The 22,538-nt window shown below is 46.7% G+C and overlaps 1 protein-coding gene across 1 annotated transcript in view; it reads left to right on the top strand.

Moving 5' to 3' along the window:
- Window positions 1-22,538, top strand: part of ABCC2 (ATP binding cassette subfamily C member 2) — a 70,770-nt gene that overhangs the window by 22,972 nt on the left and 25,260 nt on the right. Inside the window, exons 5-16 of the mRNA XM_029059301.1 lie at window positions 1,369-1,488; window positions 2,078-2,133; window positions 3,601-3,832; window positions 5,104-5,279; window positions 7,157-7,334; window positions 9,696-9,950; window positions 11,667-11,732; window positions 16,925-17,062; window positions 17,343-17,489; window positions 18,224-18,308; window positions 19,192-19,258; window positions 22,083-22,209. Coding sequence (XP_028915134.1) covers window positions 1,369-1,488; window positions 2,078-2,133; window positions 3,601-3,832; window positions 5,104-5,279; window positions 7,157-7,334; window positions 9,696-9,950; window positions 11,667-11,732; window positions 16,925-17,062; window positions 17,343-17,489; window positions 18,224-18,308; window positions 19,192-19,258; window positions 22,083-22,209 — 1,647 coding nt within the window. The remainder of the gene's footprint in view (window positions 1-1,368; window positions 1,489-2,077; window positions 2,134-3,600; window positions 3,833-5,103; window positions 5,280-7,156; window positions 7,335-9,695; window positions 9,951-11,666; window positions 11,733-16,924; window positions 17,063-17,342; window positions 17,490-18,223; window positions 18,309-19,191; window positions 19,259-22,082; window positions 22,210-22,538) is intronic.

The raw sequence follows: 22,538 nt of genomic DNA, 5'->3' as shown, positions 1-22,538 counted from the left end.
AGGACACACAGCAGACAAGCGGCAGAGCCGGGATTAGAACCCAGGTCCTCTGACTCCCAGAGCCGTGCTTTTTCCTCTAGACTTCCCTAAATAATAATACCTTGGTTTTTGCATGGTGCTTTTATTCTCAAAGCATCCTCACATTACTTACCTCATTTTTAACCTCACTACCACTCTGTGAGGTAGTTAAAAAGGCAGATATTCTTATCCCCATTTTGCAGATGAGGAAGCTGAGGTACAGAAAGGTAACTTGTCCACGATCAAATAGCAGACCAGTGGCAGCGCTCGGACTCGAACAGGAGTCCTTCGGCTTCCAACCCAACGCTTTAGCAGGATCAGATTATCTTCAGATTTTCCAGAGCCACAGGGTTTTGAAGGGGAAGAAGAAGGAGTTAGATCAGTGGCTTTACCTCCCTCACCAAAGCATGCACTGTGGCTCCTTCCTCCCCTTTCCTTCTCCTCTTCCCTTCACCCCTTTCCTCACTCTCCCCACCACCTCAGAGGCCACCACAAGGCCCACAGCTTTCTCATTTCTAATCTTTTTGTAGTGGTGGGGAGGAAAGGGGGGAGTGAGCCAAATTAGGAAGGCCATTTGGTGGCGGGGCAATGTGAAAGTCAAGTCATTGGCCATCAGCTAGCAGATGGAGACCAGCAAAGTATGTTAGACTGAGAAGCTTTTGCTTTTTAGCTATATGTTTTCCACAGGGCCTAAAATGGACTCATCATTTGCTTAATTGCATGGACACCCTGATGCTTGGGTTGGGGCATGTGGATGGATAAGATTTTGGACTAAAATAACTCCAAATTAGCTCATTCTTAACTTAAAGCAGGAAGAAACCTCTCTCCATCTGGAAATGTCTCTTTGCTAGCCGGATTCCAGAGAAGCAGCAGGCAGGAACCGGAGTCCAAGACAAGATAGCACTTCAAGCAAAATGAGGTTGTTTTTTTCCAAGTTCCCTCTAAGAGGCATGAAGTGGAAGAACATCTTCCACTATTGGCAGAAAAGCCAAACCTCTCCCAAGATTCTTCAGTAACTTTTGGGACGTGTAGATGAAACTGGCCCCTGGGCCCTTTGGGCCCCCGGGGCTGTGGTCCTTTCTCTCTGGCAATTCTGTTTCCAGCCTCTTGGCCGGGCTTGTTGGAGAAGGTTTAAAGCATACGTCTTCAGCCAGGGCCTCACAGTCTAACAAGGTGTTCTTCAGGAATTGCACTTTGATTTCCAAATGGGCTATATATGTTCTCAGGGGACAGTTTGGCCCTCTTAGAGTGCATCACAAACCTGGAGGGATGTTTTTCTTGTCTTGGTTTGGAGTTAGGTTGTGGAACTGAAGCATAAAAAGTGCTGTTTACTCTGCCTTTCCTCATTAGGGTCAGACATCCAATTTAGCCTGGCACTGCCTGTACTTCATCTCCTATGGGTTACAGCTCCTTACCCTGATCGTCTCATCTTTTTCTGAAGTCTCTCAAGAAACTGATGAAGAACTGAAGGTGAGACTCAAGCCTACCAACTCTGTTGTAGTGTACTCTCTCAAACGCCTAGCCCAGCATTCTGCACACAGTAACTCAATAAATACCACTGAGATTCAGACCTCTGGGCTCCCAATCCTGCTCTGTGGCCACCAGTCTGGCTTTATATGGACTGGAAGAAGATCCAAAAGGCCCAGGGATCCCCATCTTATAGAAGAACGGGGTGTTTTAGATTGGTCTCTATGCGCCCTCTGGTCACTCCAGATATACACATCAGTTGTGGTTAAGTAATAATCAAAGGCTTAAACTGGCTTATCTATAAATGGGAAGAGTCAGAGGCCCTTTGTTTGGGGACTGGAGTTCTTTAGGGAGCAGTAAGTTGGGTAGAGCACCAACTAGGCTTGTGACTAGGTAGAGTGTCATAAATTCCTCTCCCCCTGAATTTGGAGGTAAAAGAGTGATAATAATCTTTCCTTTTCCTGTCCCTCAAGCACGCTGGAGAAGGACTCCTGGGGCTGGGTTTTGGCTGATGAAACTTAAGGTATTTCTGGCTTCGGAATCCTTTGGTGTCCCATTCACAGTTGATTTGGTTTTTCCCTATTTCTTGCAGAATCCATCAGCCACTGCCTCCTTCCTAAGCTCCATCACCTATAGTTGGTTTGACAGGTAGGAAATTCCTGGGACCTGGGCCAAGCCATTCATTCTTTTCTCTTCCCCTTCCTTCTCACTCTTTCCAAAGGAGTCAGTAAGCTTTAATCTCAGACCCTTTTGTTAAACCCAGCCTCCGTGTCCCCTCGGTTCCAGATGTGGACCATGAGTCTTAGCTCTAGAAAGAAATGTATATATTGGCCTCAACAACCTTAATTTCACAAAGCTTGACCCAATTCAAATAGGAGAAAAAGCTGGGTGGTGTGTGGAATAATAATAGTAACTATGGCATATGTTTACTAAGTGTCAATCACTGAACTAAGTGCTGGGGGAAATGCCCTCCCTCCTCACCTCCACCAAACTAATTATCTTCCCCTCTTCAAAGCCCTACTTAGAGCTCACCTCCTCCAAGAGGCCTTCCCAGACTGAGCTTCCCCTTTTCCCTCTGCTCCCCCTCAACCCCCCCCTTCACCTCCCCTCAGCTAAGCCCTTTTTTCCCCCTTTTCCCTCTGCTCCTCCCCTTCTCCCTTCCCCTCCCCTCAGCAATGTGCTCGACCGCTCAATTGTATATATTTTCATTACCCTATTTATTTTGTTAATGAGATGTACATCACCTTGATTCTATTTATTGCTATTGTTTTAATGAGATGTTCATCCCCTTGATTCTATTTATTGCTATTGTTTTTGTCTGTCTGTCTCCCCCGATTAAACTGTAAGCCCATCAATGGACAGGAACTGTCTCTATCTGTTTCCGATTTGTACATTCCAAGCGCTTAGTACAGTGCTCTGCACATAACAAGCGCTCAATAAATACTATTGAATGAATGAATGAATTTTACAAATGAGGTAACTGAGGCACAGAGAAGTTCATTCATTCATTCAAACATATTTATTGAGTGCATACTAAGCACTTGGAAAGTACAACTTGGGAACAGAGACAATCTCTACCCAACAAGGGGCTCACAGTCTAGAAGCAGGGAGACAGACAACAAAACAAAGCAAAACAAGTAGACAGTAAGTGATTTGCCCAAGACACACAACAGGCAAGAGGCAGAGCCTGAATTAGAACCTAGGTGCCTCTGCAAACCACGTGTTCAGGGTCCAGAAGTCCCTAAATTTCACCACAGTTGGCTACTCAACCCACTATAGCTCCCGAGGGGCTCCTTAGTATCGCCCAGTGGTCACTGCCAGCACCAGTGTGAGATCTCTAAAATACCTTGCATTTGGAAAGGTTGTAACATTGTGCTGACATTAGTTTAGGGGATTCCTGACTGGGATTATGCAAGTTTTAGAACAGGAAGGGAAAGCCCATTCTTTATATCTCTTTCTTGATGGTGTGAGAAGCTGTTGCTATCCAGAATAATCAAGGTGACCCAGAGTACTCGAGGACCACAGTACTGTTTGAAGAAAGCAAGAATGGTGGAGGTCCATCCACTTGTCCAGTCTCGGGGGGAGGCTTTCTGACTGGGCTTTGCTCTTTTTCAGAATGGTTTACAAAGGCAATAAAGAGACTCTGACTCTAGATGATATGTGGAATTTGAATGAGGCAGATGAAACTTCCGTTCTCACCACCATCTTTAACCGTTACATGGAAGTGGACTTGAAAAAGGCCAAGCGGGAGTTGGAGAAGCGGTGCCAGAAGAGAAAAGCCCATGTAAAATCCCAAAGCCCAGTGAACGGCCTAAGCAAGAGCCAAAGCCAAGACGTCCTTGTATTGGTAATTTTCTTGGAGCACTGGGGCCCGGTGGCCCCGGATGGCTCGTGGGTGTGAGTGGGTCCGGATGGGTGACAGAAAGGAAGAGTTTCGTCCTTTGAGGATAGAGCCAGACTCCTCTCTTGCTTTTAAGCTTTCTATCCATCTTTGTTACCGTTTTCCTTCCTAGTCTGGGGAGAGCCCAGTCTGGTTTTTTGGTGTGTGGTTCTGATTCTCAGGAAGGATGAGCTGAGTCACTGGAAGAATTGCCTGAAGCTCAACCAACTCTAAAAGAGAACTGAGCCATTAGGGAAATAGGTTTGAATTGAACAAAATTCATTTATTCATTCAATTGTATTTATTGAGCGCTTTCTATGTGCAGAGCACTGTACTAAATGCTTGGAATGTACAAGTCAGCAACAGATAGAGACAATCCCCCTTCCAAAAACAGGCTCACAGTCTAAACGGGGGAGACAGACAACAAAACAAAACAGAACAAAACAAAACAAGTAGTCTGGCGTCAATATCATCAAGATAAATAGAATCATAGATATATAAACATCATTAACAAAATAAATAGAGCAATAAATAATATATACAAACATGCACAAATGCTGTGGGGAGAGGATGGGGGAAGAGCAGAGGGAGGAAGAAGGAGGAATGGGGCTTTTAGGAAAGCTAATTAACAGAAGCAGTGTGCAGCCTAGCTGATCTTGTGAGATTGCCCCAGAAACTAACCTGATGAATATCTCACAAGACCATCGAGAGGAATATTTAATAAGAAAGTCTAACAAGACTTTCTAGGAGCCTTGGGAAGGGCTTGATTCCAGGTCTACATCCAAGCAGCTGGGCTTCAATAATGGACAGGAAGTGAAAGGATAATTGCACTTCAGCACTTCCACCTCACCCCAAAATTTTGGGTTTAACGTTCTCTATCCCCCAGCCAAGAGTGTTTTTGGGTCTGACTTTTACTGGGATCTCTCTCCTGTCCTCCTTGGCATTGCCATGACTTGGAAGGAGCATCATGGCTTAACGGATAGAGCATGGGTCTGGGAGTCAGAAGGTCAGGGGCTCTAATGCCAGCTCTGCCACTTGTCTGCTATGTGACCTTGGGCAAGTCACTTCACTTCTCTTTGCCTCAGTTACTTCATATGTAAAATGAGGATTGAGACTGTGAGCCCCATGTGGGACAGGGACTGTGTCCAACCGATTTGCTTGTATCCGCCCCGGCGCTTCCAGTCACATAGTAAGCACCTAACAAATGCCATAATTATTATTATCGGTTTTGTGTTCAGGAGGAAAGGAGGTCAAAGAGAAAGAAGAAAGAGTCCGGTTCTGGAACTGAGAAGGACTATGCAAAATCCTGGTTGGTCAAAGTTCTGTTTAAAATGTTCCGAGGGATCCTTCTGAAATCGTTCGTGATCAAGCTGGTGCACGATCTGCTGGCGTTTGTCAGTCCTCAGCTGTTGAAGTGAGTCCTTCCCCCCTGGGCTGCCTCCTCGGCCCCATCCCCACCCCCTCCAGAGCCCTGGAGGCGCCTTCACCAATAGTTTACGTAGCCAGACTCCTGTCTACCCCAACCTCATGACCTCCCTGCCTCCACCCTCTGAAGTTCTCGCAGAGAAAGAGAAGCTGGATGATCATCTCAGTAGATTGCCTTTAAACTCTGGATCTGAGGAGGGGGGTAAGATGGGGAGAGGGGATGTTCTAGACTCTTGTATTTCTTCTGGATAATAATGATGATAATGATTGTGGTATTTGTTAAGCGTTCACTGTGTGTCAAGTACTGTTCTATGCGCTGGTGAAGACACAAGATAATCAAGTCAGGTACAGTCCCTGTCCCATGCAGGGCTCACAGTCTAAGTAGGAGAGAGATCAAGTTTTGAATCCCCATTTTGCTGATGAGGCCACTGAGGCCCAGAGAAGTTAAGTAACTTGCCCAAGGTCATCCAGCAGGCACTTGGTGAAGCCGAAATTAGAACCCAGGTCCTCTTACTCTGGCTATTTGGCCGAGTGGATAGAACGTGGGCCCGGGAGTCAGAAGGACCTGGGTTCTAATCCGGGTACCACCACTTGTCTGCTATGTGACCTTGGGCAATTTGCTTAACTTCTCTGTGCCTCAGTTACCTCATCTGTAAAATGCGAATTAAGACTGTGAGCCCCAAGTGGGACAGGGACTGTGTCCAACCCTACTGACTTGTATCTACTCCAGCACTTAGTACAGCGCCTAGCACATAGTAAGCACTTAATAAATATCACAAATTTATTTATTTTTCCACTAATCCCCACTGTTTCTCTAGCTAGTCTAAATGCCATTTATCGTTAAATGGACTGAACTCAAAATCCCTTAGTATATAGGAGAGCAACACAAGGCCCCCAAGCCCAAACTCAGCCTAACCAGCAGCCCTCAATGACACATAGGGTAATAGAACCTGGATGGAGCAGGGAACCCTGAAGCTGACAATAGGATTTGACCCAGGATTGTGCCGCCCTCAGCCTTCAACTCACCCATCCTGGGGGTTCCCTGTGGCAGTCAGACCAGATCCAGCCTGCGGCTGGTCATTCGGCCACCCCTATATGTCACTGCCTGTGACATATAGTCAGTAGACATATAGACATAAGTCAGTAACCTCTGACTTAGCAAGATGGAAGAGGTGATGTTCAGAGAGTGAACTTGATGCGCTTGGCAGAGAACAATCTAAGAATTGGTTTCATAAAAATGTGTTGCATAAAAAAGTAAGTGAAGCTTGTGTATGCCCACAGCAAACACTACATTGAAGACCAAAAACCATTTTTGAACAGAAACACTGATTTCACTATGGACATCTGCAGGGTTGTGAGGAGTGGCATGCTAGTGGTATGTTGAAAGGTTGCAAGGAGGATATTGAGAAAGCTGGAAGGTGGAGCAGCCTAGCAGGAAGACAAGAAATAGTCTAGTTCCAGGGAAAGTTTCATCATTGGAATTAACAGATGAGGGAAAGGCGGGGGGCAAGAAACAAGAAAGTGTCAGGACCCTGTGCTTTCTCCCTTTGGGCCCTCCAGAGATCCAAATAATAATAACTATAATAGTAATAATAATAATAATGGTATTTGTTAAGTGCTTATTTTGTGCAAGCCCCTGCATTAAGCACTGGACACTGTACTAAGTGCTGAGACACACACTTCTACTGACCTTCCTGCCACCTGGTCCTTGGCAGCTGGGTAGCATGGGAGAGGGGGTGCCCGCTAGCTTCCACAGCTCTGATCATCTGGAAGAGACAAGGTCATCATCGATCACTCTTGCCCAAACCAAGGGACAGGAATTCTGGGAGGCCCGGCTGGTCTCATAACCTGTGTTTGCTTTTTCAGGAAGATGATTTCCTTTACGATGGACTCCACCAGCTACTCATGGGTGGGCTATATCTATGCCATCCTCTTTTTTTGGGTGGCACTCATCCAGTCCATCTGCCTTCAGAAGTACTTTAAAAACTGCTTCATCCTGGGCATGAACGTCAGGACCACCCTCATAGCGTCTGTATATAAGAAGGTGAGTGGGATCCTGGCCAGGATGACTTTGTCCTATAGCAAAGAGAGGAGAAGGGAGAGAGAGGGTGATGAGGACGGAGGCCTGGGCCTTACCTCCCAAACAGCGTCTTAGACACTGGGGAAGTCAGAGAGAGAATGAGAAAGAGAAGAGATTCGGGAACGGTTAAGGGAAGAGATATGGGAGTGGATCTTACTTAAAGCAGCTTGGAGTGAGGAATTATACCAGACAGCCTGGTTTCCAGCTGGTCTGTCCCTTCTCTGGTTCCATACCTGTACTGGATGCCTTTATGTCCGGTTTTCTATTTTTGGTGATGAGCCTCCCTGTGCTGAGGCTCCTGACTCTGAGTTTTCAGCTCAGTCCCTGAACCAGACTCCCCGTGGACCTGAGAGGGAACGCAAGGGCACTGAAGCAATTGGGAGGATCAAAGAACCCCAGAGAAATGCTCTAGGCTCAGGCTGGTTCAGACAATGGAGTAAATGCCTGCAAAATGGCGGTTTTTTGTTGTCTTCATATCACGATTCCCTGATTAAGCCTTCTTTTCCTCAGTCCATTCTCCCTTCTGCGTCATCTATGCGCTTGGATCTGTGACCTTAGGACATTTGTTATTTGTTCCACCCCCAACCTTATAGAACTTTTGTACGTCTTTAAATTATATATTATAAATTATTAATTTATGTTAATACTTGCCTCCCTCTCTGAACTGTAGTCTTAGTATGAGCAGGGAATGTGTCTGCTAATTCTGTTGTACTGTACTCTCCCAAGCACTTAGTACAGTGCTCTGCACATAGCACTCAAGGAATACCACTGATTGAATGACTGATCACACTGCATGCCAGCAAAACTCGTGTGGTATGATGTGCCAGTTTGCCATCTCTGGTCACCCTACTTTTACCTCAGCATTTCACCCTAAATTGGAACAAGGTACGCACCCAGCAGATGAGTCCACAGAAGTTAAAACAAATGCTCAACAAGAGTTGAGTAACCCAAAGGTTTGCATTTGCTGGAAATGGCTCCCAAGTATAGTGCTCTGCAGACAGTAAGCACTCAATAAATATGATTGAATGAAAGACAGTTGAATAAATGACAGTGTTGTGCTCTGGAAACTTTTGATGAAAGATTATAACCCAGCCAGTCAGTGGTATTATTGAGCATTTACTGTGTACAGAGCACTGTCCTAAGCACTTGAGAGAGTACACTACAACGGCATTGGTAGACCTGTTCCCTGTCCATAGTGAGCTCTCCTTCTCTGTACAGGACCTAGGAGTTTAGCCAGTTGGGGTTTTTAGGGGCCACGTTTTCTACCGGGAAAACTGGACATTTGCCCATTGGCTAGTATCCTTAGGCCTTCCTCAATTCATTCATTCATTCATTCATTCATTCATTCATTCATTCATTCACTTGTATCTATTGAGCGCTTACTGTGTGCAGAACAGTACTCAGTGCTTGGGAGTACAGTACGATAGACACAATCCCTGCCCACAACAAGCTTACAGTCTAGAGCCGGGGAAACCAACATCAGGACAAATAAATTACAGATATGCCCATAAGTGCTGTGGGGCTGGGAGGTGGAGAATAATAATAATAATGTTGGTATTTGTTAAACACTTACTATGTGCAGAGCACTGTTCTAAGTGCTGGGGTAGATACAGGGTAATCAGGTTGTCCCACGTGAGACTCACTGTCTTAATCCCCATTTTAGAGATAAGGGAACTGAGACCCAGAGAAGTGAAGTGACTTACCCACAGTCACACAGCTGATGAGTGGCAGAGCCGGGATTCGAACCCATGACCTCTGGCTCCCAAGCCCAGGCTTTTTCCACTGCTTAAGAACCAAGGGAGCAAGCCAGGGTGACACAGAAGGGAGTGGGAGGAGAGGAAAGGAGGGGCTTAGTCTGGGAAGGCCTCTTGGAGGACATGTGCCTTCATTAAGGCTTTGAAGCGGGGAAGAGTAATTGCATTGAATTTGAGGAGTGAGGGTATTCCAGGCCAGAGGCAGGACTTGGGCTAGGGATCAGCGGCGCGATAGGCGAGATCGAGGCACAGTGAGAAGGTTAGCATTAGAGGAGCAGAGTGTGCAGAGGTGGGTTGTTTCAACAGCCATTCCCTTTCCTACAGGCCACACTGTCTGATCCTCCCCATAATATTCCCTGGATGGGCCAATAAAGAAATAGCAGGTGCAGTGACAATCGGATGGGGGCAGGTGTGCTCCAGGGAGGTCTGAGACCTTCCTGATTTCCCCTGCCTGGGGCCTAGCAGAACCTTTCACTTGGGCCTTAGGGAGGGACCAGGTGGTCTCCATTTCCCTGAGCCAAGGGCTTCCTTTTCCACAGCCAACCTGTCAAACTCTTCTCTTTATTCTTAGGCCCTGGCCATCTCCAATGCCTCCAGGAAGCAGTACACTGTGGGCGAAATGGTGAACCTGATGTCCGTGGACGCCCAGCGGTTTTTGGAAGTGGCCAACTTCATTCACCTGTTGTGGTCGTGCCCTCTTCAGATCGTGCTGGCTACTGTCTTCCTGTGGATGGAGATGGGGCCCTGCATCCTCGCCGGTCTTGGATTCCTGGTCCTGCTGATCCCCATTAATGGGCTGCTGGCCACCAAATGCAGGATGATTCAGGTAAGGGAATGCAGAGTAGAGGGGCTGCTCTCCTTCCTCAACCCCGGGGGACACAATCCTGAAGCCTTTTGGACCTCTGCTTTCTTTGTTGTAGCTTCTGGGCCAGGAGCTGACACAAGAGAGGAAGGAACTCCAAGGTTTTGGGCAGCCACAGGGGAAATAAATCCCTCCACCCCCAACTCACCCCGTGCCCACATTCAGTTTCCGCCACCTTAACCTTTGCCCTGTGACCCTGTTTCCTGACACATGGAGGGAGGGAGAGAGTTGTCAGAGGCACAGTAGGACCCTAACCCCAGATCTTTTGGAAGACCTTCCTTGAGCCTTCATCATCAGCATCTCCTAGATGCTGTCTTGCTGCTTCCCAATTTCCTCTCCTCAGTTCAGCACCCAACAACTTTCCTCCCATTGCCATACACCCAGTTGGACCTCTAGTGCAAACTGTGGATGCGGTGGGCATCATTCCAGACAGTGTTCACTCAGTTTGGAAACTGAAAACTTCCTCCTGCTATCTGGACAAACTTCAACTTGGAAGCCAGAGCTATGGCTGTGGTTGCTTCTGTCCTGTGTCCCTAATCTAATTCCAGTGCCCAGGTCCTGACCCCCACCTCGAAATGTCCAGCTGTACCCATGGAAGAAGTTGGAGAGTGGGAGTGATGATGATGATGGAGGCATTTGTTAAGCACTTACTATGTGCCAAACACTATTCTAAGCACTGGGGGGATACAAGATAATCAGGTTGTCCGACATGGGGCTCACAGTCTTAATCCCCATTTTGCAGATGAGGTAACTGAGGCACAGAGAAGTTAAGAGACTTGCCCAAAGTCACACAGCTGACAAGTGGCGGAGTAGGGGATTAGAACCCATGACCTTCTGACTCCCAAGCCCGTGCTCTTTCCACTAAGCCACGCTGCTTCTATGGGGATGAAAGAAGCTGGAGAGGTCTGCCCTCTTGGTCTCCATCTTCTCCTCACCCCTTGCTCACATGAGACCCTCCCGGGCTATCTAGAAGAGGGAGCTGCAATCACTCTTTCAATCAAGGGTATTTATTGAGTGCTTACTTCTGTACAGAGCACAGTACTGTACAGCACGTGGCTTAGTGGAAAGAGCCTGGGCTTGGGAGTCAGAGGTCATGAGTTCGAATCCCAGCTCTGTCACTTGTCAGCTGTGTGACTGTGGGCAAGTCACTTCACTTCTCTGTGCCTCAGTTCCCTCATCTGTAAAATGGGGATTAACTGTGAGCCTCACGTGGGACAACCTGATGACCCTGTATCTACCCCAGCGCTTAGAACAGTTGCTCTGCACATAGTAAGTGCTTAACAAATACCAACATTATTATTATTATTACTCAGTGCTTGGGAGAGTGCAATGTATCAGAAATGGTAAACACGCTCCCTGCTCTCAACCAGCTTACAGTCTAGAGCGGTACTAACTATACTATACAATATATTATAATATATATGCTAATATAGAGAGAGATAATTAGATACTATACTATATTATATATAGATAACATGAAGGACACAAAGACTACTAACATCTTGTTAGAAGGTGACACCTCTGGCTGTGAAATTCTCTTCTGAGAGTATATGTGGCTGAAGAAGCCAATGCAAGGCTCACCTACAGCCACATTATACACACAAAAAATTTGTCCCTTTGGTTGTTTTTTTGTACATAAGGTTTAAGTGCCTGGCACTATTTTCTCTCTTCTCTTCATAGGTAAAAAACATGAAGAACAAAGACAAACGCTTGAAAATCATGAATGAGATCCTCAGTGGGATAAAGGTGAGAGGAAGGGTCAAGTAACCTAGGGAAGGAGGCCAAATTCTGACTTCTGACCACTGGGAACTGCTATCAATCAATCACTGGTATTTACTGAGCATTTACTGTATGCAGAGCATCGTACTAAGTGTTTGGGAGAATAGAATGCAACAGAGTAAGTAGACTCATTCCCTGCCAACAAGGAGCTTGCGATCTAGAGGGAGAGACAGATGTTGAAATAAATTTCAGATATGTACTTAAGTGCTATAGGGCTGAGGGCGGAGTGAATAGAAAGTGCTTGAAGGGTCAGATCCACATGCAAGGGCAATGCAGAAGGGAGAGTCTCCGATCTCATCATTTGAATGAGAGGGAGGTGACTGGCCTTGTTTTGTTTTTTTTTAAATGGTATTTGTTAAGTGCTTCCTAAGTGTCAAACACTGTTTTGAGCACTGCGGTAGATACACGTGAAGTAGGTTGGACCCAGTCTCTGTCCCTCAAGGGGCTTGCAATCCAAAATGACCCCCCCCCCATCCCAGCACCACCCTTTTCTGCCCAGCTGTCCACAGGAGGGGCCAGCAGAGCTCAGTTACTGGGGTTAGGTCCACATGATGCTAATGAAGTGATCGACCTTTCGCCCTGCTTCCTCTGTTCATGAGCTATTCCCTTTGCTTCTTGTTCATTCATTCATTGATTCATTCTTACTGTAATTTGCTTTTTACCAACAAAGGTGAATGGGAGTCTTTACAGCAGATCATGTCCATCCAGTTTCAAAATAATAATAATTATGGTACTTTTTAAAGTGCTTGCTGTGTCCCAAGCACTGTTCTAAACACTGAGGTAGATACAAGCTAGTCAGGTTGGACACAGTCCCTGTCCCCCATGGGGCTCACAGTCTCAATCCCCATTTTACAGATGAGGTATCAGAGGCACAGAAAAGTGAAGTGACTTGCCCAAGATCACACAGCAGAAAAGTGGAAGAGTCAGGATTAGAACCTGTGATTTTCTGACTACCACCCTGCTTACTTTTAGGCGGGGTGAAAGAATGCTTTAGACCCCCTTCTGTAATATAAATGGATGTTGTTATCTTCTATCAGAGGACAGTAATAAGGGCCTGAAAAACCACATGTCTCACAGAGACAGCATGAAATAAAGTGTTTAAGCAAAAGCGGAAACACACACTCCCTCACCTTAAACCATCGACTTCAGTCACTCCCTCTCGAATCCTAGGCTCAACAGACCTCATTCTGAGCATCTTGCTTATCATCTCCCAACCAAGACACCCTCCCATGCACCAGCTCAGACAGGCAAGAGACCCCTGAACCCCAAGAGTCTGTCTTCTGCCTCAACTCACAAGTCCAGCCTTCAGGAGATTGGGCTGAGATTAGGTGAAGTTAGAGCCTCACTCTTCAGTCATTGGGCAGGGTTACTGTTATTATTACTAATAATCAATTATGAATTATTCTTAATAAAAACAAAACTATTCACGTTGGCATTTGTTAAGGGCTTACAAGACACTTTAAAAGAACGCAATCACTTTGCCCCATCGTACTTCACTTAACTCCTTTTCTACTACAACCCAGCCCACACACTGAGCTCCTCTAATGCCAACCTACTCACTGTACCTTGATCTATCTTCCTGTCTTCCTTGATCTATCTTCCTACTGTACCTTGATCTATTTTCCTACCTATCTTCCCAGCGACCTCTAGTCCATGTCCTCCCTCTGTCCTGGAATGCCCTCCCTCTTCATATCTGACAGACAATTACTCTGCCTACCTTCAAAGCCTTATTGAAGGCACATCTCCTCCAAGAGGACTTCTCTGACTAAGCTCTCTTTTCCTTTTCTCCCACTCCCTTCTGCATCTCTCTGACTTGCTCCCTTTATTCTCCACCACTCCTTGTCCCACAGCAAGCATTAATTTATTTATATTAATGCTTGTCTCCCTCTCTAGACTGTAAGCTTGTTATATTTATATTTATATATTATGTTATATTTATATGTTCTGTTATATTCTCCCGAGCACTTAATACGGTGTTCTGCACACAGTAAGTGCTCAATAAAGATGACTGATTGATTGATTAAACTCACGAAGACCCAGTCAAGCATAAACATTTAATGGGCACTTACTCTGTGCAGAGCATTCTCCTAAGTGTTCAAGGAAGTACAGTGGTACTAGTAGACAGACATCCAATTCGTCACCAACATCTGCCAGTCTCACCTTCACAGTATTGCCAAGATCCACCCTTTCCCCTCCATCCAAACTGCTATTGTGCTGGTACAAACTCTCATAATATCCCAACTGGATTATTGGGTCAGCCTCCTCTCTGATCTCCCTTCCTCCTGTCTCTCCCCACTCGAGTCTATTCTTCATTCCACTGTCTGGATCATCTTCCTAAAGAAACACTCTGGGCCTATCACTCCCCTCCTCAAAAACCTCCAGTGGTTGCCTATCAACCTTCATATGAAACAAAAGCTCCTCTCTCTTGGCTTCAAAGCTCTCCATCACCTTGCCCCCTCCTACCTCACCTCCCTTCTCTCTTTCTATTGCCCACCCTGTACACTCCGCTCCTCTACCGCTCACCTCCTCACGGTGCCCTGTTCACGCCTATCCCACCATTGACCTCTGGCCCACATCCTCCCTGGAACGCCCTCCCTCCTCACGTCCACCAAACTAACTCTCTTCCCCTCTTCAAAGCCCTACTGAGAGCTCATCTCCTCCAGGAGGCCTTCCTAGACTGAGCCCTCCCTTTCTCTCTGCTCCCCCTCCCCTCCCCCCGACCCTCTGCTCTTCCCTCTTCCCCTCTACTCAGCACTGTACTCATTTGAATATATTATTTATTACCCTATTTAATTTGTTAATGAGGTGTATATCTCCTTGATTCTATTTATCTCGATGATGTTGTCTTGCTTTGTTTTGGTCTCTTTTGCTTTGCTGTCTGTCTTCCCCATTTAGACTGTAAGCCCATCATTGGTCAGGGATTCTCTCTATCTGTTGCCGAATTGTACATTCCAAGCTCTTAGTACAGTGCTCTGCACAAAGTAAGCGATCAATAAATACTATTGAATGAACGAATGAATAGTAGATAAAATCTCAAATAGAATACAATCTAGAGGGGCCGATAAGCACTAAAACAAATTCTAGTTAGGATAAAGTTAGGTATCTAAGGGCTACAGGGCTTGTGAGTACCCAAATGTTTAAGTGGTGCAGAAGCAACGAAGTGGCTTTTGAGGGGGAAACTGGGTGTGGGGATAGGAGACGTTTATCAGGAAAGGCCTCCTGGAGGAGAATTGATTTTAGGAGGGCTTTGAAGTTGGGGAGAGCAGTGGTCTACCAGGTGTGAAGGCGTGGGGACAATTCCAGTCAGGAAGGAGATGTGAACAAGAGGTAGGTGGATGGAGAGATGAGACCGAGGTAAACTGAGTAGGTTGGCTTGAGAGGAGCAAACTTGAGTGTAGTGGGAGAAGAGCAAGTATAAGCACTGGGGAGAAAGCTGATCCAATGCCTTGAAACCAATGGTGAAGAGTTTCTGCTGGATGTGGAGAGAAAATAGGCAATCACTGGAGGTTTTTGAGGAATAAAGATATGTGCCCATTATTATGTTTTAAAAAAAAATGATCTAGGCAGGAGAGTGAAGTATGGACAGGAGGGGGAGAGGCTGGAGGCAGGGAGGTCAGTGAGGAGGCTGATACAGCAGTCAAGTCACGATATGCCACATGCTTGGACCAGTGTATGGGAAGTTTAGATTGAGGGTGGAAATGTTGTAGAGGAAAAGCATATTCGAGAAGCAGCCAAGTGGAAAGAGTATAGGCCTGGGAATCAGAGGACCTGGGTTCTAATGCTGGCTCCACCAACTGCTTGCTGTGTGATCTTGGGCAAATCCCTTAATTTCTTTGGACCTCAGTTTCCTCAACTATAAAGTGAAGATTCAATACCTTTTCTTCCTCCTATTTAGACCTATTTATATCCTTTTTGTGATTCAGAGTAAGCGCTTAACAAATACTAACATTATTATTCAGGGCTGTGTCCAGTCTAATTAACTGGTTTCTACCCCAGTGCTTAGAATGGGGCTGAACACATATTATTATCATCATTATTACTACATAGTAAGTGCTTAACAAATACAATAATAATAATAAGCTCATTGAGGGCAGAGAACATGTCTACTAACTCTGTTATATGGTACTTTCTCAAGCAATTAGTACAGTGCTCAGCACACAGCAAGCACTCAGTAAATACGATTGATTTTTCGAAATACCTCTACTACTAAATAAAAGAACTGACAGGATTAGGCAACAGACTGAATACGAGTGAAAGGAGTTGAGGATAATACCAATATTATGACCTTGAGAGATGGGGACAATGATGGCGATTTCACCAGCGATGGGAAAAGTTAAATGGAAGAGAGGATTTGGGAGGTAAAATGAAGAGATATCTATGTAGAGATGTCCTGGAAACAGGAGAAGGTGGGCAGGGATTGTCACTCTTTATTGCTGTATTGTACTTTCCCCAGCACTTAGTATAGTGCTCTGCACACAGTAAGCACTCAGTAAATACGATTGATTGAATGAATGAATGAATGGAGTTTGCAGGGAGGGAGAGAGGTCGGTCCCATCAGGGTAGATTTGGGGAGTCATCTCCGTAGAAGTGGTAGTTGAAACAATGGGAGTGGGTGAGGTCTTCAAGGGAGGTTCAGTCAGTCAATCATATTTATTGAGCGCTACTGTGTGCAGAGCACTGTACTAAGTGCTAGAGAGAGTATAATATAACAATATAACAGAGACCTTCCCTGCCGTTGAGAAGAGAAAGGAACCCAGAACTGAGCCTTGAGAAACCCCCATTTTCTGGGACAACACTTTGCAGCAAGTATTTCCATTAAAAGGAAGATACCCAGCCATGTTGTAAAGGAAACATTTCCCCTCTCCTTTAGTACGTAAACTACTTGAAACGTGCTTTCTAAAGGGTTTCTGAGTGAAGAACTATTGGCTGAAAAGCACAGTGTGCATGAGCTTCTTTCTGAGGCATTCTGGTGACTGTATCTGTTGCCGACTTGTTCATTCCAAGCGCTTAGTACAGTGCTCTGCACATAGTAAGCGCTCAATAAATACTATTGAATAAATACTATTGAATAGTGCCTGGGGTCAGGGGATGGCAGAGGGTTAGGCTGGGTGCTTTCTCTAGCTGACCACGGTAATGATACCAGCTCCATGACCCTTTAGGTCTTAAAGCTATTTGCCTGGGAGCCCTCTTTTGAGACGCAGGTCCAAGAGATCCGCAAGAAAGAGGTGAAGAATTTGAAGAACTTTGCCTACCTGCAGGCTGTCACTGTGTTCATCTTCAACATGGCTCCTGTTTTGGTGAGTGTGGGATGGGGTGGGGGCAAATGCCCCTTTTCAGGATGTCGCCTCCTGGGCAGTGAATGGGAGACAGGCGAGGGAGGGCAGCCTCTTTCCCGTACGTTGTGGCCTGAATGGGGCAGGGGGGTGCCCAGGCCATTGGCCTCCCAGAGAACTGTCCTTGCCTTGAAGTTGTTGAAGGGCAAGAGTTGGGGTGGGTGGTGTGAAGGCAGACCAGTAGCAGCAGACTAGGCATGCCCTTTCTGAAGCTGCAGGTGCTCGAATGGCTTTATCCTTTCAGGTGTCTGTCATTACCTTTGGGGTCTATGTCCTGGTGAACGAGAACAACATTTTAGACGCGCAGACGGCCTTCACCTCCATCACCCTTTTCAACATACTTCGCTTTCCTCTGGCCATGCTTCCCATGCTCATTTCCTCCCTGCTGCAGGTAAGCAGAGACTTCCGCCGCTCCTGAATCATGGGGGGCGGAACTCCCAGAAACTTCTGTTCCCTGATGGGGTAACGAGATTCTGTAACATTCTTCTGGTCAGCGAGGGATCCAGACGCAACGGCCACGGCTGTTCCGAAGCCTGTGGTTGGGCTGGGAGTGTGCGACTTGGTAAGGAGTGCACACTTCCTAGGGGACCTCCCCAGCCCACACTGTGGAATTTTGGCTAGCTCTGCATAACATATCTATAAATTATTTATTTATATTAATGCCTGTCTCTCCCTCTAGACTGTAAGCTCACTGTGGGCAGGGAACGTGTCTGCTAACTCTGCTGCGTCATACTCTTCTGAGCGCTTAGTCCAGTTCTCTGCACACAGTAAGCGCTCAATAAAGACCACTGTTGATGGATTGATTGGATATGGTGATTCAGGACCCACAGCTAGGTTCTTCCCTGACAACTCTCTCCCCAAACCCCACCCTCAACCATTCTTTCACCGACTCCTCTCGCCTCTATAGGCTCTTTCAGGGTGTCCTCTCCAGTGAAGAGGAAACTCTGACTCTGAGGGAGAGGGAAAATATCTTATGTAAAGGCTAGCCCAGTAACAGCTGAAATTGAAAGCAAATGTTCTCAATTACCCCTCTAGCTCTGAACATCTCGAGTCACGGGCCTTCTCTCCAGAACCTGTGCTATTAGAGACTTCTCAACTCACATGACACTGTGCTCTCTCCTCTAGGTGAGCGTTTCCACAGAGCGTCTGGAGAAGTATTTGAGTGGGGATGACCTGGATACCTCAGCCATTCGATGTGACCCCACTCTTAGTAAGTGGGGGTGCAGCCCCTTTTTTTGCAGGGAAGCCTGGTAGATAGAATAGTAGATAGGGAGTCAAAGGCTGAGTTCTGGTCTTACCATTTCCCCACACTCCCAGGTGGCCTTAGGTAAGTCACCACTCTGCCTTCGTTTCGCCATCTGTAAAAAGAGGTGAGTTCTAATTCCAACTCTGCCACTTGTCTGCTGATGGATCATGAGCAAGTCACTTAGCTTCTCTGTGCCTCAGTTACCTCAACTGTAAAACAGGGACAAGGTATCTGTTCTCCCTCCCTCTTAGACTGTGAGCCCCAAGGAGACAGGGACTGTGTCGGAGCTGCTTATATTGTATCTCCCCCAAAGGTTAGTGCAGCGGTTGGTGCAAAGTAAGAGCTTAACAAATACCATCATTCACAAGAATTGAGTGAGGCTACATTAGGTAATAATAATGTTGGTATTTGTTAAGCACTTACTATGTGCAGAGCACTGTTCTAAGCGCTGTGGTAGATACAGGGTCATCAGGTTGTCCCACGTGAGGCTCACAGTCTTCATCCCCATTTTACAGATGAGGGAACTGAGGCCCAGAGAAGTGAAGTGACTTGCCCACGGTCACATAGCTGACAAATGGCAGAGCTGGGATTCGAACCCAAGACCTCTGACTCCCAAGCCTGGGCTCTTTCCACTGAGCCACGCTGCTTCTCTAGTAGATGAGGAAGTGAGCTCTTTGAAAGGAATGAAAATGTCCAGGGGCAGGGGATGCTTCTTGGATGTTTTGCCATTTTTTCTCTTGGGGGTGGGGACTCTCAGGGTTTTAAGGAATTAATGGTCCATGAGCACAATGAAACTGTGGACTCTTGGGCCTGGGCTATGGCTGAAAGAGGTAAATTCTCTCAACAGATCAGGCAGTACAGTTTCACAAGGCTTCCTTTACCTGGGATCAAGATGCTGACCCCACCATCAGAGAGTGAGTCACCAATCTGCCCTTTCTCTGACAATAGCCAACCAACTGATTGTGCCTCATTCTCACCCTCCCTTCTGCCTGGAACTCCTTCCCCATTCACAGCTGGCAGACCACTAGTCTGCCCATCTTTCAAATCCCTTCTGAAATCTCATCTCCTCCAGAAGACCTTCTCTGATTGGTATCTCATCTCTCCACCCTATTTCCCCACAGCAGCCATTTAAGTACTTCCAAGTCACCTAAAAGCTTGGGTGGTCACCCCCTCTCCCAGTGCTTGTCTTTATACTATCTTGCTTCCCCCTTCCTGCAGCGCATTTCAGTATCTGTCTCCCCTGCTAGATTGTAAAATTTTTGAGGTCCGGGATCATAGATACTAACTCTAATGTCCTCTCCCAAGTGTTTAGTACAATGCCTTGTACAGGGTAAGTGCTCAATAAATACTATGGCTTGATTGCTTGAGGTTCCCATGCGAGGGAGCTGAAGAGTCTTGAGGTGAATGTTTCCAGAGATTAAGCCAGAAAGGAGAAAAATTGGGAATGGGAGGGAAAAGCTTAGGTGATGGTGCCAATATACTAGATCTTCTTCTAATTCTATAAACTTGAAGTGCTGGAGATCACTCATTTAATTGTGTTTCCTGAACGTGTACTGTGTCATCTGCACTAAGCATTTGGGAGAGTACGATATGACAATAAACAGACACATTCCCTGCCCACGATGAGTTTAAAGTCTAGAGATCCAGCTTGGGGCTGTCTCAGATTTTGGTCTTTCCTGAGTGGGGTATAAGAAAGAGTCTCAGGATGGGAGAGAGTGTGGGAGGGACAAGGGGGTCTTCTTGGTCATCTAGAGCATACATCCCACAGGACGTGAATCAAGATCCCAGTTTGGATCCCTTGGGCCCTACCCCATCGCAGCCCAGGGAGGCTGAGAGCAGTCCTTTGCTTCCAGCACTCGGCTGAGAGGAGCTTTGGCTCGCATTCCCACCCCGGTCCCTTCTGTTGTACATCTTAGTGGAAGGTTGCTATCTTCGGGCCAGACCTCTGCTCTTTATGGGGTGTGACCAGGGACAGGAGGGATTCAGAGCAAAAAGCTTCTGGGAATTTTTTTCTCCCCCAGGTCACTCATCCTCCCCGCTACCGCCTCAGTACTTCATTCAATAGTATTTATTGAGCGCTTACTATACAGTCAAAGCCAAATGTAGGTCTTTGTACCTGCCATTTTACACACTCTACTGTTTAAGCACTTATCTGTTTACTTATTCAACATTCCATATTTGTTTTCCTCTTAATTTTAAATGATTACGTATGGCTCCCCTGTTAGCCTGAAAATTCTTTGTGGACCTGGGTTAGCACAATTCTCTGCACATAGTAGGTGATAAATAAGTACTCTTGGTTGACTTGGGCCAGACTATGTAGCCTCATGGCACTGTCTCAGTCCCATAGCGAGGGCTAAGAGAGGTCCATGAAGCAGCGAGAGTTTCTATGCCCTGGTCATGTGCTGCCAAATTAAATGAAACACAATCTTCTGATAAATGGAAGCAAATACTCTGTCCCTAGTCTGTATGTTCCCGGGTTAGAAGGGGCAAGAAGGATTTAGTTCAATTCAGGACGGGTTGTGGGTCTGTGATCGGCTGTTGATCTGTGATGCATTATTGTTCTGTGATGGGTTATCGGTCTGTGACGGGTTATCGTTCCAAGATGAGTTATCAATCCATGACAGGTTCTAGATCTGTGATGCATTATCGGTCCACAAGGGGTTATCGGTCCGTGATGTGCTATTGCTCTGTGATCATTACCTGAGGGAACTGTAAGAGATGTTGTCCATGAGGATGGATGTCAAGAGAGGCAACCATCATTGTGTTCCTCCTAATACCTGTGGTCCATCCAACCCACCTTGGAGCATAGTACTGGTTTGGATGAACCCTTGGTCTGATATGGTATCATCTTGCTTATGTTCTTGTGCTCTTGGTTCTGGAGTTGCTCTGAGTTGTGTTGGGGCAGTCTGGCCCTGAGCTCCTTATGCAGAGGAGCAACTTACTCATTCTGCTTTGCTCTTTTCTCTCTCACTTACGCCCTCCCACCTCCCTCCCCCTTCGTATTTGACAGACCACGATGCTCCCCAACTTCGAAGCCTAACTAAAATCAGACCTCCTCCAGGAAGCTTTCCCTGACTAATCTTTCCTCTCCCCACTGGATTTTCCCTCTTTACTGTGCCGCTAGTGTTCATAGACCCTAAGGATTTAGATTCTCCTCCCACACCCACAGAACTTATGTCCACATCCTTATATTCTGTTGCTTCTTTCACCTGTCATTTATTTTACTCTCTGTCTCCCCAACTATATTATAAGACTCTTGAGGGCAAGAACCACATCTACTAACTCTACCGTGCTGTCTCGAGTACTTGGTTGAGTGTTCTGCACAGAGTAAGCACAATAAATACCACTGATTGATTGATTGATGGAAGGACTCCAGCACCACTGGGGCAAACCAAAAAATAAATCAATAGATAAATAAACTTCAGCTTTCCGATTAGGCCCAGAAACAGGACGGTGAGTATTCCTGACCAAGAGCTGAATGGGTATTCCTGAGCAAGAGCCGAACCAAGAGAGATGTTTTTACCTCAGGCGAATTATCCAGGGCTGCTGCCCACCATTGCCAGGAAGCAGACAGGCAGACCAGGGGCCACCATGCCACCACGGGGTGAGGTGTTCTGAGGCCGAATTTCCAACGATCAGGTCCAAGGTAGCCCGATTCCAGTTGCCAAGTTGACTTCTGGGAGTTGGTGTCCCTCAGCACCACCTTCTGAACCCGGAACGGTCTCCTTTGTCTTTCAGTGTCACTCTGGACATCCAGCCGGGCCAGCTGATGTCCGTGGTGGGGGCTGTGGGCTCTGGCAAGTCCTCCCTCATTTCAGCCCTGCTGGGAGAGATGGAGCATGTTCACGGGAACATCACCATTAAGGTGAGAGGATGTGGGGGTTTTGGGCCCGGGAGAAAGCTCAACTTGGGGCTCCCAGAAGGGGCTGGCGGGGCCTACTTCAGGATCTGAGCTGGAAGCCAGGGGAATGGCTGTCTGACTCAGGGGAGAGCCCTTCTCGGCAGTGGGGAAGTACACTCGTCCCAGGAAGCCGTTTCTTTGTATTGTCTCCCACCAACGCCAGCTCTGTAGCTCCGCCGGTGCCGGCCAGCCACGCTCGACTTCATAGGCTTGGAGTGTGGACGTCTGTCCTGGGATACCCAGAACAGTGGGAGAGTTCTGAGAATCATTGCAGTGCAGTGACTCTGACAGAC

The sequence above is a fragment of the Ornithorhynchus anatinus genome, chromosome 3 (assembly GCF_004115215.2).
Source record: "Ornithorhynchus anatinus isolate Pmale09 chromosome 3, mOrnAna1.pri.v4, whole genome shotgun sequence".
NCBI lineage: Eukaryota > Metazoa > Chordata > Mammalia > Monotremata > Ornithorhynchidae > Ornithorhynchus > Ornithorhynchus anatinus.
This window is presented reverse-complemented; position numbering and strand designations above follow the sequence as displayed.